The sequence below is a fragment of the Corvus brachyrhynchos genome, unplaced genomic scaffold (assembly GCF_000691975.1).
Source record: "Corvus brachyrhynchos isolate BGI_N302 unplaced genomic scaffold, ASM69197v1 scaffold319, whole genome shotgun sequence".
Classification (NCBI taxonomy): Eukaryota; Metazoa; Chordata; class Aves; order Passeriformes; family Corvidae; genus Corvus; species Corvus brachyrhynchos.
This window is the reverse complement of record NW_008246065.1, coordinates 344,985-363,943: the sequence shown is the minus strand read 5'-3', so window position 1 is coordinate 363,943 and position 18,959 is coordinate 344,985. Positions and strand designations below refer to the sequence as shown.

General features: G+C 38.3%; 1 protein-coding gene across 1 annotated transcript in view; it reads right to left on the bottom strand.

Annotated features, from left to right (window-relative positions):
- Positions 1-18,959, bottom strand: part of ATE1 (arginyltransferase 1) — a 70,152-nt gene that overhangs the window by 6,910 nt on the left and 44,283 nt on the right. The window contains exon 12 of the mRNA XM_017746810.1: positions 12,082-12,202. Coding sequence (XP_017602299.1) covers positions 12,082-12,202 — 121 coding nt within the window. The remainder of the gene's footprint in view (positions 1-12,081; positions 12,203-18,959) is intronic.

Sequence of the window (18,959 nt, the reverse complement as noted above, 5' to 3'; positions counted from 1 at the left end):
TGCCAGCACGAAACAAGGAGGAGTGATTTCACCTTTTTTATTCACAGCAACAGCAAGGTGGACAGCAGTGTGCTTTTTCAGAGAAATCCAGAATTTCATGGTCTGGATTTTTTTCTTACAGCTCAGGGGTGGATTAGCATTTTTCTAACATTATTTTGGGAAGCCCACATCCAAATATTTTTATTCTTCAAGTGCATTAACCTTTATTATTACTACCTAATATAATCTGAAGTGAAAACCAGCTCCATCTGGTCAGAAAGCTGGGTAAGCACATGCAAAGCTGGACAAGGGAGCCTTGGAGAGTGGAGAGTGAGCTCTGCAAGAGCCTGGGAGCCAACACCACGCTGAAAAAAGGGTGATGGCTCAAAGGTTTCTGTAGCAAATTATACTAAATCAGCTTTTTGGTGGTGGCTGTTGGGCCAAGCTGGTTTTGATCAACAGTAATGAGGAAGGGCAGCCTGAGCTGCAGCATCCTGTACTGCTCCTCTTCAGAGCCATGGTACCTCTTCCCTCCTCCCCTTGGAGAGACTCCTCACAAAAATGACATTTTAAGTTTTTCAGGGGTATAATCTAGAGAAGGAAGCAATCTAACTTTTTTTTTAAAAGTGCTTTTTTCCATTTACAGGAAAACAAGTGAAGAAATAATTAAAAACAAAGTGACAAATTTATTGACTTTCCTATTTTCTAAATAGGAGAAAGGACAACTGCCAATTTCCAAAACAACCCACATTAGTCACAGGAAAATATTTCTTACATTTTCTGTACTCAGAATGGACTCAGAATTAGTAAGAAGCCTTACTGAGGACTGGCATTTCTAACTCACAGAAAGAAATGTGGAACTCCTGCTAAACTCTGAAATGTTGCTGGTTTTGATCATAAGTTTCAGTTTCTTTATTTGCTCCTTTAACTCCCTGGAATAATGAAAGCATTTGGCCCTCTTCACTTTGTAATTCTGCATCCATACTACATAGAGAACCTGGATTTTTTTCCCCTACTATAGAAGGATAAAACAGTGAAAGAAAGAAAAGAAAAGGCAAAGAATCAACCCTAATTCAAAAATTAAAATGTTTAAACCTGTGCCATTAACTGAAACCTGTGATTCACTTTGAAAGCAGACACTGAAGGAAACTCACATTATAAATTAAGTTTTCATTTTGCTTAAAAATGGATTCTCAAAAGAATTATTTTTACCTCTAAGCATTAAATCCACAGAACAAGAAGTATGAAGATAAACACTTGACAACTGCTGCATTTCCAGCCCATGGATGTGCTGGAGTTTTGATTTTGTTTCATGTTGCTTGTGGCTTTTAATTTTCAATTTTGAAGCAGTTAGGATTTGCATAGTTTTTAAAGATGAACAGAATGTTACCATTTTTATAATCAAAGAAAAAAAAATAAAAATTCAATTTACAGGGAGATTAAAAGTTTCATGATACTCAAGCCTTCAAACTGAGGTGTAAAATTGATGAAAAGAAGCACCATCCCTTGCTGGTTACACTATGGTGAAGTTAATTTATCTGAGAAACACTACAGCCTTGTCGAATTTTTTTTAAAGAAAAGCTACATCTGGTTTACATGACCTTGTCACAGTTAATGATCAATGATTTTAAAACAAAGAAACTGCAAAAGGAAGAAACACATTAACTTTTCAAATTTTATGACTGAAACATAGGAGATACTAATTACTGGAAATCGAAAATTATTCCACTGCAGTCAGAAGCCAGATCTTTCTGACCTTTGAATTTAAGCTCATTTCTTACTCAATTTAAAGCTTAATTTCTTTTGTTCACCAGCAAAGTATAGGATGTCATCCTCAAAAACAAAAGGGACAATCAGCAATACCCATGAATAGTCATATTTATATAAAACAGTGAGCTGAAATATGCTTTTTCTCATATTGCTTCTTTCAAACTAGACTCATACATTAAGGAATATTAAAGACCCCTATGCCTTGGGGTACAAAAATACTAACTCAAACCAAAATAAGAGTACAGTTAAAATGAAGCATAAACAACAACACACAAAAATTCAACGAAAAGAATTCTTAATTAAAACCAGAAAGCACAAGTCACAAAGGAAGTACAGTAAAATGCTCAGGATATTCTCAATCAGCCAAATCTTTGCAGTTACTCTAACAAAAAAAGGGAACTTTTGAAACCACTGTTCAAAAAGAACATGTTTGTAAGTGGAAAAAGGCACCTTGATCAAAACTTTACCGATGGCCCTTAAAACAGGAGAATTGCAGTTTTACAGGTATGGGGATCCTTAAAATGGGCAAAGACAGGAAGTGGCAACGAGGGGAAATCCTGAAGGCATCTTCCAACCCAAAGCTTTGGGCTTTGTGCCTGGACTCCTACAACTGGTTTGTGATGTGCAGCTCCAGGCCGAGGAGCAGCAGCCGGATCGCGCGGCGGAACGCGCTCGCCCCGCTGCGCCGCAGAAACAATAACTCATTGTGCTGGGACTCCCGTTATTCCTGGAGTAAACATCAGCAGGGGCCAGTGGAAAACATTTCCTGTCAATGCAGCAACTCACAGCAGCTCGGGGGCTCAGCTGCAATTCACGGCTTCTGCCTTACCTGGAAACAATCCCTGACTGTGCTGCCCAGCACTAAAATCCAACTGGACACGTTTGGAAGAGATGCACATAAAACAGTATCTATAAAATTCCCAGTTTATTTGAGGAGCTCTCATAGAATGCAATTATTGTAGCCTACCTCAATATATTATCCTGAAAAAAGGTGACTGGGAAATGGCTACTGAAGGGCAAGATTTAAATCATAGAATGACAGAATCATTCAAACTGGAAAAGCACTCTAAGATCATCAAGTCCATCCATTCCCCTAGCACTGCCAATCCCACCACTAATCCACGTTCCCAAATGCCACATCCACAGAGCTTTTAAATCCCTGCAGGGATTGTGACTCCAGCACTGCCCTGGGCAGCTGTTTCAGTGCTAGACAACCCTTTCCATGAAGAAACTTCTCCTAATATCCAACCTAAACTTCCCTTGGCTCATCTTGGGGCCGTTTCCTCTTGTCCTGTCAAGAAGTGATAATGATGCTCCTCCAAGGACTTGCTTTTTAGGAATGCAGTGCAAGAAATCCTATTAATACCAGGGAAAATGTTAGTTAAATGAGACTGAACACTTCCCATGTGAAAACAGAATCCAGTGCCTCCAAAGTCAAAATACTATGACCAAAAAAAAAAAAAAATCTAGTTGATGGCAAGTTGACAAAGATAACTTTTTTACTTTTAGATGTTCTTCCAGAGGACAAAAGGAAGTTGTCACTTCAAAAGAAGTTGAATCTCTAACACTATTCTTGATGACTTCAGATACAAGGAATGAGAATGTGAACTGCCAATGAAGAATATTAACTGCACACCCAGGGCACTTTGGGGCTTCTTTTTCTTGTTTTTTTCCTGTTTTAACTACACTTTTTGCTTATCCAATCAACTTGCAGCCTTCAGCTTAAGTACACTGTGCAGACAAGGGCCAGAAGCAGAACCACAGCAGGTACAGCTCTGTTTTGAAGGAAGGGGCCCTGTGAGATGTTCTGTGATTCTCTCTCATTCCTGTGCACGCTCTCCCTACCCCAGGTTCCCTGACTGCAGCCTCCAGGCCCTCAGCAGTCTGCACAAGGCAGATTTGCAGATCAGAACTAGCAGAGTCAAAGCTTTACAGGCTCATTCATGACCTGACTCATTTCTGGTGGACCCCACAGGCATTTCTAACACCCAGCTCTGATTCTGGGGAGTTTTATTTGCTCAGAGTCAGCACTGGGGAGCCTGACCAAGCTTTCTGCTTCATCAGTGTGTGTCCTCCACATTTCTCAGAACCTTTGTTAGCTGAGCTTTCCTGTTCCTTGAAGTATCCCAGTTATTTAGAACAATACAGGAATGTTCTGCATTTTGAGTTATTCATTTCTCTTCAGAGACAGAAGGGGAAATCATGGTTAAAATCCAACAAGCACTTGGAAACAGCACATGAAAGCAACTCTAAGTTGCTGGCTAACAGGGAACAAAAACTGCACAGATATCTTTGAAGAGCCTTTAGCAAGGTACCTGTCATCTCAAGAACATAATCAGAAGTGACTCTGCTACTGGTGGGACAGAAACATCAAACACATTATTAAATCAGTGAATTAATGGTTGAAAATAGTAATGCACCTTACATGGGAAAGATCAGGGATGGTGACAGTGGTGGAGATGACAGGACAAGGGGGAATGGCTTAAAGCTGCAGGATGGTCGGATGTAGATGGGATTTTGGGAAGAAATTGTTCCCTGGGAGGGTGGGGAGGCCCTGGCACAGGGTGCCCAGAGAAGCTGTGGCTGCCCCTGGATCCCTGGAAGTGTCCAAGGCCAGGTTGGACAGGGCTTGGAAGAATCTGGGACAGTGGAAGGTGTCCCTGCCCATGGCAGGGGGTGGCACTGGATGGGCTTTCAGATCTGTTCCAACCCAAACCATTCCATGATACCATTCTTCCATAAAATGCCAGTACAAAAGACAAAAGTCAGAGGTTATGCTTTAAGGAGTTACAGCTCCAAAACAATGGGAAGAAAACAGGAAAAAAAAATCTGAAGCAGCAAAAGAGTGAAATACTATTTATTAAAATATTTGAACTGCACAGAAGTGAACGTGGCAGAAAGTACCAAGAGGATCTTCCAGAAAGAAGGGCAAAGTCCTCATTAAGACTGATATGTGAGGAGGAAAAGAACCAGAGACGAGAGTCAAGCTGAGAATTACAAATGCAAACATTTCCACAGAATAGGAAAAATTGAAGCAATTGGCAGTAGCTTATCAGCTAAATAAATCAGATTACAGCAATCAATTTGCTGGCTAAAGTAATTAAAACATGGAATCAATTATGTTCTACGTGAGGAGCTGAGATGATGTCAGCAGAGCAGGGAGTGAACGAGGATCATTCCAGAAGGTCTGACCCTGGCACAGGTTTCCCTGGTGGATGTTGGAGTGTGGCTCAGCACATGCCTGTGGTGTCCCTTCCATGGCTGCTCTGTGCCTGTGCCTAATTACAGCTGTTAACTTTTATCACATTTGGAAACCAGTCCCACATGCTCATTGTCCTCAGCATGAAATAAAATCTGCATGATCGCTCTACTTGTCCCACATTACTGAACTTTTAATTCCTGCTCTTGTGCTCTTAACACCTTCTGAGCATGGAAAATGATTCCTACAAGACTTGGCAATCCTTGCCCTTCCTCACATTCCCCTGAATCTTCACCAAAAAGGAAAAAAAAAAAAAAAAGCAGAATTATTCTGCTAGAAAATCAAATATCACAACATTCAAAAGGTGAAAGAGTATCTTGAGCATAAACCCATCTAAGAGTCATCTCTTCAATGCAAAGAGAAGTGAAGTATGCCAAGATATCTTCATTTTTCAAGCAAAGTCCTCAAAAAAAAAAAAAAAAGTAATTTCAAAACACATCCGTTTTTTTCACAATCTCTATGATGGTCATCTTGGATTAACACATATTTTTGTGAATTTTCCAGTCCAAGCCACAGGTTTCATGAACCACACCAGATAGACACTGGGTCAGTTGAGGGGCACTGGTTTAGTCTGCTACATGTATGTTATAAGCAGATATATTTAGAATATCAGTAAATACAAACTTTTAAATCACAAATATTTATTAAAGTTTGCTTTTACTAACCCACACACCAATTTATTCCATGGCTGTTGCTTACAACCCACAAATTAAGAGAATAACATTTCCTTTTTATTACAGAAGCACTGCATATGAGGCTAAAACCCCACACCCCAGTCATTTCAATTTAATCCAAACATACTAAAAAGTGAGGGGAAAATGTGCCTGGCTACACCTTATTGGCATTATCTTCATTGTTTAAACATCTTGTACAGTCAAGGATCACACTGGATTTAGAAATACGCATTCTGATGGCTCTAAGTCTTCAATAACTTAATGAGAAACAGAGAGAAACTTGCAAGATGTCTCCTCTAGAGGAGCTGCTAGAAAGAAGTGGTATATCTGTCTTTTTCTTGGTTACAGAACTCAAATTTATTACCTATGGCTCTGACAATAGTGGAAAGTTACCTCTTTAGAATACTTTAGTTCATGATCTCTCAGTTTATTTAAACTGTTTCTGAACTCTCTGAAGGACACAACACTACCTTAAAAAATAAACCTATAAGCAGCAGTTGTTTTAAAACAAAGCAGCAATTTCTCCCAAATCAGATGATTGCACAGTTCTAAACAATTGGTTTAATGTTTTCCATCTGTGATAGTTTTGCGACCACATTTTCATCGTCTCAAGAAGTTCAGTGCATTTATCCTTGTAAACATTAATCTGCATCACACCACCCTTACAAACATTAACATATCCTGGCCTTTGCATTAATCCCTCTGCCCACATCCAAATCCCTCTGCCTGCATCCATCCTACACGGATACAGCCCTTTGCCAGGGATGTGAACTCTGAGACGGGACCAAATGGCAACCACAGTTCACTTTCAGGACATAAATATGTGATCGTGGCTTTTGTGTTCAAAACAGGAGGAGGATCAAGAGCAGTATCACACTAATTTACTAATTTTTTAAAATATACTGTAAAATTAAACACTCTCTGTACTGGATGGGGAAAAAAAAGTCAACAAAATACTTGTGTTCACAAACACAATAAATATAAAACGTTTGAATTACTCTTTAACAACAAAGTGCACTAAATTGTACATAAAATAAAATGTTTTAAAAACACAACATTAGAAATGATAGTTATTGAAATAATTGTGACAAATTATTTTTCTAGTGGAAGCATTACGCACAAAAACATATATTTAAAATAAACAGAGTTTTGTATAACTGCACATGCCTGTAGATTTCTGGTTTTATTTAAGTTTTATTTACTAGAACTAATAACACTCAGTTTCTTGCAAGAAGCATTAAGATACATAATGCAATCACTACTAAGAGGATTCAGAAGTTGTTAAATACTGGGATTGTTGTTTGCATTTTACTACTCTAGCTTACTATGAGCAGCAGCATAGATAAAAAATATATAGAAAGATGTATTTCTAAAGAAACAGTTTTTTCAGCTTATATTCCTATAAGTTTAAAAAAATCTGGTAAAAGCTTGTAATAAAAAGTTATAGGATTACCACAGAGAAAGACTGGAAATCTGAAGTAATTTTCTTTAGTTCAGTAAGTCAAAAACTAGTGATCTGCTATGAGGTGTTACATGGAATGGGTTTTTTAGTGTGATTCTTGTGAGTGTGAAGGGAGAGTTTTCTGACCTCTCCATAGCTTTGTGTAGTGTCCCAGGACTTTCTCCCGAGAAGGGAAGCTCAGGCACTGATTTTAGTGTTGTTTTGGGTCTATGTTTTGCTTTATTCTGATGGTTAAGGCTTACATGTGAGCACGAGGCAATTTTAAAGGCTTTTTGGATTTCTACATCTGTCCTTTGTGCAAGCACAGCCTTGCCCAGCTCCTGGGCAGCCACAGCCTGATCACTGGAAAGCCCAGAACAGACAAACCATCTCCTCTGGATTCCATTGCCTATCATCACTTAGGCTCACACCAGCTGGAAACAGTCTGAAGCCTGAGTTATTCTAAGGACTTCCACTCTGCTGGAAGAAGAAAGGCCTTTTCTGCTGTGCAGAGGTGGCAGATGCAAAGTCTGCTCTGCAGCAAGAACAAAGAGTGGAAGGTGGTTGCTGAATCATTTGGCTTTGTAATCTCTTTAGACGGTGTATCCAAATAACAGCCTCTTATTCACTGCTACAAATATCTACCAAGATGCTCAAGTTTGAATCCTACCACCACTTATTTCTACAGCTTGCTCTTGTCAAGTCCTCCTTCTCCTTGTTCTACCTCCATGAACTACTGCAAAATTCTTTCCCTGTCTTCCATCCACATCTCTGCCAGCTGCCCAAACCCTGATCACATCAGAGATCCCCACTTTTAAAGCTTCCCACACACTACTTCACTCCATCTTCATTCCTAGCACCTGCAGGCAGCAAAGTTCTACCTCTGACTATAGGATCTTATCCCAGACAAATTTATTTCTTTTGAAGGAAACTGCTTTGTGTCTCCATATTCTTAATTTCTCCTACAACTCTCATACTGCAAAAGATTTCTCCATAAACTCCGAAAGACACCTAAGATACTTCCTTAGATCCCTCTCTTTGAAACTCTCCTTCACAGTGATGTTTACAAAAGGGTCAGTTTAGTCTAATACTATTTAGTCTATTAATAGACTATAATTTAGTCTACTACTATAATTGACCAGGAAACCCAGAAGTGCCTCTCTCTCTCTTTATCCCACCCTTTTGCATCCATCATGGTTTGTGTTAACCATACCCTCTGGAGCAAAGAGTGTCTTGTCTCCAAGAACACACAAAGCAAAGGCAGAGGAGCCTCTGTTATGCCTTTGTTATGTGCAATTTTTCAACACTGAAGAAAATACTTTCATTTTAATTAATGTATTCCATTCGATGCCATTTTGATTTCACTCTATTATTAGATCTGCAGGAAGTTGAACAGATGTGTATTAGCTTAGCCAATTTATCAACTTCAGCAAATGAAATGGTTAAGACAGAAAAAGCACTGAAGTCCTTTTGAAGTGCAGCTCTAAAGCTCTGCTCACACAGCTTCTACAGACACAGGAAGGTGGGAAGCAGCTTCCACCACTGGGATTGCTGTGGGCCACGCCTAAAAGTTTGGATAAAGCTTTTTCACTTGGGTAACAGCCCCATGTTCGCCCTGGCTGGCACCATGTACACCCCGAATTATGTGACACAGTCATGTAACTATGAAGGTTTTGAAGCCACCACTCTTAGACTGGGATTGTATCTGTCCTCATCTGAAGTTTCTTTTTAAAGGTCTTGGCAGTCCAGCACTGACAGAAAGATTTGAAGTTCCTCACTAACTTAATTACCATCCCAAAAGTAGATTTTCATAAAAATTTTGCTTCATGAAGACATTTTTCACAGACTTCTCCCAGAAGCAACAAACCGAAAACCTCAAGAGATGTTAGAAAGAGAGAAGACATGCCACTGAGTTAGTCTAGAAAATAGAAACTGGAAGGATAAGAATATTGCCAGGATATCAGTAAATTATTTATAATTCTTTCCATACTGCTCTTGTTTCATGGGTAAGGCTGCTAGTGAAGTTACCAATGGAGTAAAACCCTGAGGAGCAGTTTGGGAGGAGGAAGCTAATGAGTGCCCAGGAATATTTCAGCAAATGCTATCATGTGACTGACTTCTGCTCATCAGCTTGATGTGTTATCAAAGTCACTGACTGCAGAGCAACCTTTTAATTAACTTTGTCTTTCTTTAGCATATCTCCATCTGTACTTACAGCTAATGGCCATGAAATGAAGTTTAGCACTATCTCCATTTCCAGATTGCATCAGTATTCAAACCCTCTGTTAGTGCACCACCTCACTAACTACTTACTTAGTTCTGAATAAATGCCTGGCCACTGGTTAGTAATATCAGAATCTTCATAAATCTCTCTCATTTATAAGATGATGCCAGGTCGTCTACATTTTTCAAAGTGAACAGACAACAAAAATGAAGGATCTGTTTCAAGACATGAGTTATATAAATAAATATTTTCTTACACTTAAGAAAAAAACCAACCCACTTTTTATGAGCATCTTTTTATTTTTATTCCAGAAAAGTAAAAATAAATCTTAATTAGGAAGGAGCTCTGCAATGTAATGTGTATGAATACTCAAAAATCCTTTCCATATTACAGAGGTTTGAAAGGTCAAAGCACATAACACACTCTCCTGAACTGGAAATGGGTAAATTTACCTAATAAATTTTTAGATTTTTTTTTTTCTAAAGGAAGGAAAGCACGTTCAAAAACTCAGGAAAATTATGAACCCATGAGTTATGTCTCATACTAATTATGAAAAAGTTAGTATGAAATGATATTTCTGAAATTTTCTGACATTACACACAGTATTAGAAGATGACCATTGCCAGTGACTGCTTCACTGCCCCAGGCAGCAATGAAAGTCACATCATTTCTCCCAATTGTTTATTGGATCTGGTTATTGCTCTTGGTTTCAACGTTGGAAGTCCCACTCCTGATAAATCATGCCCTACTTAACCAACATAATTATGGACAGTGCTACAGAAAGCTGATTCAAGAGGAATAAAGCACACCATCATTTGTATTGCTGTTTAAAATTCACTGTAACGTCATTAAACTCGTATTAGTGACTGTTGGAGAACATAAAGAATGAGGAAGGGAACTGATTTCACTGGTGAGAAATGGCTTCCTTTGAGCAGCAACTCAAACCCCCGATGCCTACAAGCTCCCAGCAGGCCCAGAGCATCTCAATGTGCAGCTATGTTTTAATTTCCTTAAACCACAGGACACAAGTCACAGTTCCAGCAGTGTCTGGAGCGAGATATTCTGTGCTGATAATGACTCAAAGCTTTGTTTCCTGTGGTTTCCAAATGCCTGCTATGCCACAGGGATTTCACACCATCCAGAAGATGCTGCCCCTCTGCTTGCACGGGGTTAACACCTTCACAGGCACCAGTTTAGCACTCTCCTTTCTGAATACCAAGAGTATCCCAAATACCACTGGCCTCCAAAACCATTCCCTTCTTCCTTCTACTTTTGTAATTTTTTTCGAATTTCCCCTCATCAATCTAAGAATGATGTATTTACTTGAACCTTGCTTTGTAGTTCTTATTTTCTCATTTGTAGTTCTTATACTACTACTACTAGTAGTAGTAGTAGTAGTAGTAGTAGTAGTAGTAGTAGTAGTAGTAGTAGTAGTAGTAGTAGTAGTAGTAGTAGTAGTAGTAGTAGTAGTAGTAGTAGTAGTAGTAGTAGTAGTAGTAGTAGTAGTAGTAGTAGTAGTAGTAGTAGTAGTAGTAGTAGTAGTAGTAGTAGTAGTAGTAGTAGTAGTAGTAGTAGTAGTGTTCCTGTTGAGCAACCAAGTAACAGCCACAAGGTGAGGAAAAGCAAGGAACTCAACAGCATTTCCAGAACTCCACAGTCCTGCTTAAGCAGTCTTTTCAAATTCCTTTAATTTACCTACATCCTGCCCTTCAAACAGTTAACTGCCTAGGGAGTCCTACTAAACTACAGTAAAAAGTAAAAGGATCAAAAAGGAAAAATAAAGCAAAAAGTAAAAAGAGTAAAAAGAAAGAAGTAGCTGCTGAAGACTACTGAGACTCAGGTAAATCTGTGCTTTGGTGTCTAGAAACAGACCACAGTGTTACATGCTCTTGAGCTGAATAATACCACACATCTCTGAATAGTATCACAGCCACACTCATTTGTTACTCACAGGAGAAAGAAAACTTCAAGAGGAGGATATTCAACAAGTCGTAATTAATAACAAAAGTTATTCCCTTTCCCCCCAAGCACAACACCAAGCATCCTCTAACACAGCTCCCAGAGAGTCAGTAACTAAAGCAAATACATGTTTTTTTTTTTTCCATTTGATTGCCTTGTTTTACATTAGCATCACTGCATTGTGTTCTGGTCAGTAATATTTTCAACCAGTCAATCCTGGTAAATCACTAAGTACCTATTTTACACAATGTGTAAAACTATGTCAAGATGTTTAAGGTGCTTCTGCTGTTTATTGTGTTCTTCACATCCAATGACTGTTAAACTGAATGTTTAACTGATTGTTAAACTAAATCTGACACTTTGTTTCTTAACAAAAGCACCTGACGCTTTTAAGCTTCTCCAGTTCTTCCACTTTCCTGTATTGATTCCAACTTAATTCCTTTATGCATTCACCCAACTGAAATGTAAGTGAGGAACAATTATTTGACTGGTTTTGTTCATGCCCAGAATAGCAAATATAATTTGAAAATAATCTGAAAGGCAGCAATATGTGTTAATTTTGAACTACTTATAGTCTACAGGACAGAATGTACTTAAAACGTGCATTGCTTAAAAGATAAAATTCTCTTTTACTAGTGTTTGCTGCAGGAGTTGTGGATTGTACCCTTTTCATCCTTTACAGGCAAGATTTCCATACTGCTTCAGCAGCAGATATAAAAGCAGCAGTTATAAAAAGACAGACAAATTACAGACACATCGTTCCTTGTAACCTTACCTGCTTTTCCATCCTGGTTGAAGCGGGAGTATTTGGAGTGCTCGAGCAAGGGCAGGCATTGCTCAATGGGTGTCCACACGTAGGTCTCTGGACACAGCAGGTCAGAGGGCCTGTACTGACCCTGGGAAGGGGAAAAGATGGAAAAAAAACCCAAAAAGAGAGCAGTCATATCAGTTGCACAAGAACACTCTGGCTACAATTTGATTTTCCAAAGAGCAAGGAATAGTTTTTAATCTAATCTACACCAAATGAGTGTTCAGTGAAATCACAGGCTTTAGTCATTTCAGCACCATCTCAGGAGCACAAACTCAACCTTGGCACGTGATGAAAATGTAAAATTAACATAACACACTTCCACGATATCCAAGATGAACTAGGAAAGTTTTGGCTTTGCTCACTGGAACTCTGTATTTAAGTTATCCTCTGGAGTTCTGCTGGGTTGGGGCCAACACTAAAAAACTCAGCACCTCCAAAAGCAGCTCATCTCAAGTGTTGGTAATTCTAGCAAATAAAGGAGACCAAAAAAAAAAAAAAAATCTAATAAAAACCCCACTGAACAGTAAGCAGGAGGCTATTTTTATTACATTAGTGATGGAGCATTTCGTTCATTGCTGCTTAAATAGTAACACTTTAATTCATGGAGCTTTTCCTGGATTAGCTTACAGGTAATGATTGGTAAAATTCTACCAATTTTTTTTGCTGATTTATTAAGAAGATATTCTTTGCAGACATTCCCAGAAACTAAACAGCCTTAATTATTTTCCCTCCAGCTACACAGAAAGTCACCACCTCAGCAATAATAACCTCCCCTAATCAGATGTTCATTTGATTTAAAATAAGATTATTCAGCGGCCTATAACTTAAGTCAAAATTTTATCTTTGAGCCATTACTCATGCAACCCATACACTCTCAATGTTCAGAGCCATATGGTGGCAACAGCAAATTAATTTTTAACTTGCAAATTCATTACACATCTCAGCTTGAAAAACAGCCATACAGTAAAGAGAATGAAAAAATTTCAGGATACAAATTAAAAATTAAAAGACTGGGCATTATCAGAAGTCACACTGCAGTTGGTGCCATTAAGAGTCCTTCACATCAATTACATTAAATGGATAATTAAGATTATCATCTTGAGATGAAGCTGATTTACTGCCCAGTATCTGCTCTGATAAAAGGCAAAGAAGCCTAACATGAGGCTGAGCAACTGTTTGGGAAGGGACAATACAAAATTCCTGTGACTGCAGCCTAGAGATGAAGACATTCCTTTAGGGACACCCTTATGCAGTAACACCCAGTTTTGGAGAATCAGAACCACCAGGAATTCCCAATTCTTTTTATACTCTTACTGTTCAACTCTTCATATTTATGGAAAAATTAACTTTTTAAAATATATTTCCCAGCAACAGTAAATTGTTGAGAAGGAAATACAAGAATTATCTCTGATAAAAAGTCATCACTGTCCATGTAAAAGAGATAAAAATAACCAAGTTTCATGTTGAACCTTGTCAAATACCTGAGGTACTTTTCTGAAAAGGTCTGTATGATTTATTTTCTCATTTGAAAAACAATTGGGATTGACTTGGAACTACCACTTTTGGTTTTGTTGGCTTTTTTTTTTAATTAAAGGCAAAATTTTGTATTGAATTAAAACAATATTCCTCCAATTCCATTTAGAAACTTAAACCTCAAGACCCCAGAAAACCCTCTAAAGCCAGAGGATGGAAGTGACATTTTTAAATAAACCACTTTGAAATGTTATGCTCGCTAAACAGAAATAGTTGAAAGCTGTGTGAAGGTAGTGTTTAGAGAACACTTTTAATCATCATTACTCAGATGAAACAGTTTAAGGACTTGGGGAAAAAATATGCCTTTTCAGTCATATTTTAAAAAAATTAGAACATAATTACTTGTTGATTTAAAGACATTTTCTCAACTGGCCAAGAAGGCAGAAATAGCCAAGGAACTGTCTTTCAGAGCTGTTGCTTAAGCACAGAAAATACAAGTGGCAAATTAATCTTTCCTAGTAGCATGAGCTTAACTCATGGTTGTAAGAAAAGACAGCCCTGACACTCAGTTTCCCTAGAAGACCCTGCTCCCACATCTTGAAATTTATCACATTTGTGAATCCCACACATGAAAATCACTATGCAGCCCTATTCCTACATTTCCCACTTACTTCTGTAACATTACAGTCTGTCATAAAATGGGATGTATAAAATTAACTGCATTGCAGCATTACTGGTTTGGTTATAATTAGAAGAACCCTTCTTTAGGACTGAGCAGCACAGCAAAGGGAAAAATTGATTATCCAACCCATCACTGTAGATTCAATATTTATTTTGGGCATCAAAATATCGTAATTCGGAGAGGAAAGGGAAAAAATAGTTCTGACTTCCTTTAGATGTTTTCTTACCCCCCAATTTAGGAACTTGTTCATAAACTTCCCTGAAGGCACAGGAGGCTGCGGGGATGACACATCACTGACCCAGGACACTCAGTGGAATTAGAGGCAAAAACGAAAGAAGCCCTTGATTCTCTTTGATATCCTCCCTTCCCAGAAGTGTTTCCAAACACCCCAGAAGTAAGATAGTTCTCCTGTAAAGGTGTTTTATTTACACTGCTGGTCAAACCCACATTCCATGACTCACTCCACAGAGGAAGGGGGAACACAGGATGTACCCAGGTGAGCTTCCCAATGAACAGCATTTGCACTATGTCTATATTGACAGAATTAAAAAGGGAACCCACAGGACTTTATTAAATCAAATTAAATGATTTCTAAGGGCTTTTGCCTCCCCCCACCCTTTCCATAAGCACACACTCTCAATTTACTTACTTTCTTCAGAATATTTAAAACCTCAATATGAAAATAAACCACTATGAATCCACTTCCTACCTTTTTCCACTCTCCCGTTATTCCTGGACTGCAAAAACATCTAAACCTGAGAACCCACACAGACTATGCCTCATGTACACGAGCATCTGTACTTCAAGAAAAATGTTCAAATTTCATTACTCATTCTGAAATGATTACATCATCTAAATAAATTGCCTCTGAGCATACTATTTATATTCCTCCTTATTCTTAATACTGATTTACAGTATACACCCAACATAAATCCAAAATAAAAAGGGGATCTCCTAAAGGGAAGTGCTGCAGAGGGATTTATAACAGTAGAACTTAATCAGATTTGCAAAACTGATTTTGAAAATCATTTCTCTTTGGCTTCCGATTAAATCAGTATTCATTTCAGAAGTGATTCTGTCTACGGTAAGAGTTCACAACTGAAAATATTTTGCTTTCTCTTATCTCATTATACACAAGCTCTTGCACAGTAGAACTGTTTAAGTTGTCCAGACCATCTTGGGAATATTCAACTACAAGATTTTCAACAAAAAGTATCATCTTACAGACCATCCCTAAGCACTGTCTCAGGTTTCAGCTTCTCAAATCCAATACCACCTGCTGATGAAATGAATTCTGTCAATATCAAACAACTGCACATATTTCTCTCTCTGCATCTACATTTTGCCAAGAAATATCTGAGACATAAAATGTGGGTTTTTGGAAATGTTTTTGGGAATTAGGAAAAAAATGGTCGAGTGGAAGGTGTCCTTGCCCATGGCAGGGGGTGGGACTGGGTGATCTCTAAGGTCCTCTCCAGCCCAAACCATTCTGTGATTCCTCCATCAGACTGAAGGGAATTAAATTTTTTACAGCACCATGAGGTAAGGTATTCCATACCTTTAACCACCCCAGTCAACCCATCCTTTTTCCAATTTTGCTATTTCTTCTTTGAAAGAGGGGAAAGAGCCACGGCGGGGAAACCATTTAAATTGCATGGAGCAAGGAGTGTAACAGCCCAATGCATAATAAAGGTACAAATTAGATTAAAGATACAAATTAGATTAAAGATACAAAAAGATTAGATAAACATACAAAAAGATAAATATCTGACTAATCTATCGAATGGCTTGACTAAAAAACAATACTGAAAATTAGTACGGCTAAGAAATTCCTGAGCACATGGTTCTTTCTACCAAGTCAACTCATTGCAACATAAATGTGACTGGTTTTTAATAAAAAATGATGTTTTTACTGCAAGATGTTTTATTGTCACTAATGGTTGGGCCATTTTTCCTCCTATATCATATAAAAGAGAGAGCCTTCAAGGTGCTTTCCCTTATACAATTAGACATGCTGTATTTTAATTGGAAGCTTCTGGAAATAAATTTTACAGAGAGACTGCCGAGCCTAAATTAATACTTCACACCATGATGGTTTTTGTTTTACAGTTTTCGAATTACAATCAGCCAGAACTTCTCTGAACTTTTATTCCACAGGAAGGGCACAGGTTTTAATGAGACTTTAGTCTGGAGATTACTTTTTAAATATTTTGCAAAATCTGAGGGATTTGGTAAGCACTTGAGATGAAAAACACCAGCAGAGTTTGTTTTTGTAGTCTAAGTAAATCTTAAAATGTAAAACTACCAGGAAAAACAATAGTCTCAAAAATGAAGGTCGAGCACCAGTAGCACTGAAAAAACAAAATAGGAAGGTTAAACTCACATTTAATTCTTTTATCAGGTACAGTTTACATCTGTATTCTATTTTTTCAAAATAAAACCATTGATCTTTTATTAAAAGTGAATTAAGACTGCCTTCATCTCCATTTCCAGCCAGCTGCTTAAAAAGAAGTGCTCTGGCTACACAAACAAAGCCACCCCAAATTGCCAACAGGGACCCATTAGAGCTGGGCAGCGCTGCCCGTGCAGCCAACCTCGGCTTTATTGAATTCAGCCTTTCCCCTGAAAGACAACCCCCTGGAATCCTCTCAGCAGAGTGCTGCAGCAGACCCCTGCTCCCTGATTTCATTACATAAACAGAAATAGAGTTTATGGATCCCCAGGAGAGCCCTTGGCCAGTAACTCGACCTGCCATGTTTTCCCGGGATGGCCATGCCAGCCCGGACAAAGAACTGCACATCCTAACCCTTCTGTTCTTCCAGACTCTCACATGGCCTCCAGCTGTGCAAGGCCAAAAAGACTTCAGAAAAACAACAAAAAACCCCCTTGCCCCAAAACTACCTGCACAAATTCACTCCCACCTCGCAGTCACTGTTTTAAGCATCTTCTTAAACAAACAAAACCCCATAAGCAATAGGCAGAGAATGAAGCAAGCAGCTCTGTTTACCCAGGAGGGACGGCTGGAGACTTCACCTTTACCACCAAAAACTACTGAGCTTACAGCAAAGTATACACCAAAGAGGAGTTACATCACTGGGTCACTCAATTAACAACTTGGATTTCACCCGGCTGCCTGAAACTCCAGTGCCAGGATCAAACAAGCTGCTCTTGTCCAAGCTGCAAACTTTGAAATAATTATGGACTCCATACTTTTAGGATCCCAGAGTTGCATTCTTGAGAGCTTAGCCACCTTTCTGTTTCATTAAAGAATAATGTGTTGTAATCCTTAAATGATGTTATGAATAATAACCAAAATCTATTTGGTAACTCACAGAACTCAAGTACATGGAGTGCCAGCCCTTGCTCTTCAGAAAGACATGTTTATTCTCATTTAATTACATCAGCACAGGCACAAAATCTATGTTAAGGGAATTTTACAGGCAGCCAGGGAGCTGTAAGGTGCTTCCCAAGACACATCAAACATGGAAACTCAGAGCAAACACCCACCCTTCTCTCATATTCTTTGGTTTCCTGTAAGTGAAATGTAAATATAATTTGATGTTCTATTTCCAACAGAAATATGGACTCAGAGAATGGTTTGGGCTGGAAAGGACCTTTAAGGTCATCTAGTTCCAACCCTTATCTAGATCAGTTAATAATGTCATTACTTCTTTTAATTGTCTTTCTAAATATTCCTTAATGATGTTTAAACTGACTGTCCAAAGCAAATTTGTATATAATTTACCAACTTGCACCTCTTTTTTGTTTATTTCCCAAGTCCGTGTAATGTATTAAGAGAAATAACTAATGATAAACCCAAAGCAAAAATACTTCTGACACTTGTTTCTACATGTCAAACAAAATAATTTCCTACAAATACTGACTATATGTTCATACTTGGATGTACTTCACTAAATATAAAAAAAAAAAAGCATTTCAGGAGGTTTTTATAGTGTCCCTCAGGTAAATAAAGTATTTCAGGTAAGCGTAAAACAGATTAAGACAATGAGTACAAGTCAAAAAGGAAAGCAGCCAAGTTTCACATTCAATATCCTACAATTATCATGTAATTATTTGGCCATTAACTGCCTACATGCTCTTAACCCACTACAAAAGTGGAATTAAATTAAGTTTATCTTAAATTTCACTGAGATTTAAGGTAAATCTCAGTCCTTTATTTGCCTAGGGTGCTCTGCAAAGAAGTACTTTTAAAGAAATATTCCCCCTTCCCCTCAAAATACCTTCAGAAACTTTTACTGTTTCTCTGTTTTCCCAACACATGCTATTCCTAGCAATCCCCTAAATTTTTAGGATTCTGCTATCTTTGTAGCTTAGTGCACACTCCAAATAGCTGCTTTCCCCTTGTCCTCTTTCATAGAAATTATCTGAAATATTCAACACTTTCTAGCTTGTTTTTGATACTGGGAAACAGCCAACAGGTGTCTGAAAAGGCTCATGGGCTGCGAGAGAAAAAATTGCTTTCCTCTGAGGCGGAAAGGGAACATTTGGGACACATTTTGATTTTTTTTTTCTTTTCCCCCTTAGTCTTCAAGTCTATGCAGCTCCTCTTCCTCCTTTTTTATGCCAATGTTATCTTTCCCTCCCCTGACTGAATAGAACATGCCAAGGGAGGCTCTGGGTGTTTATGTTGAGCTTCAAGCTATGACCTGCTGCACATTAATATCTA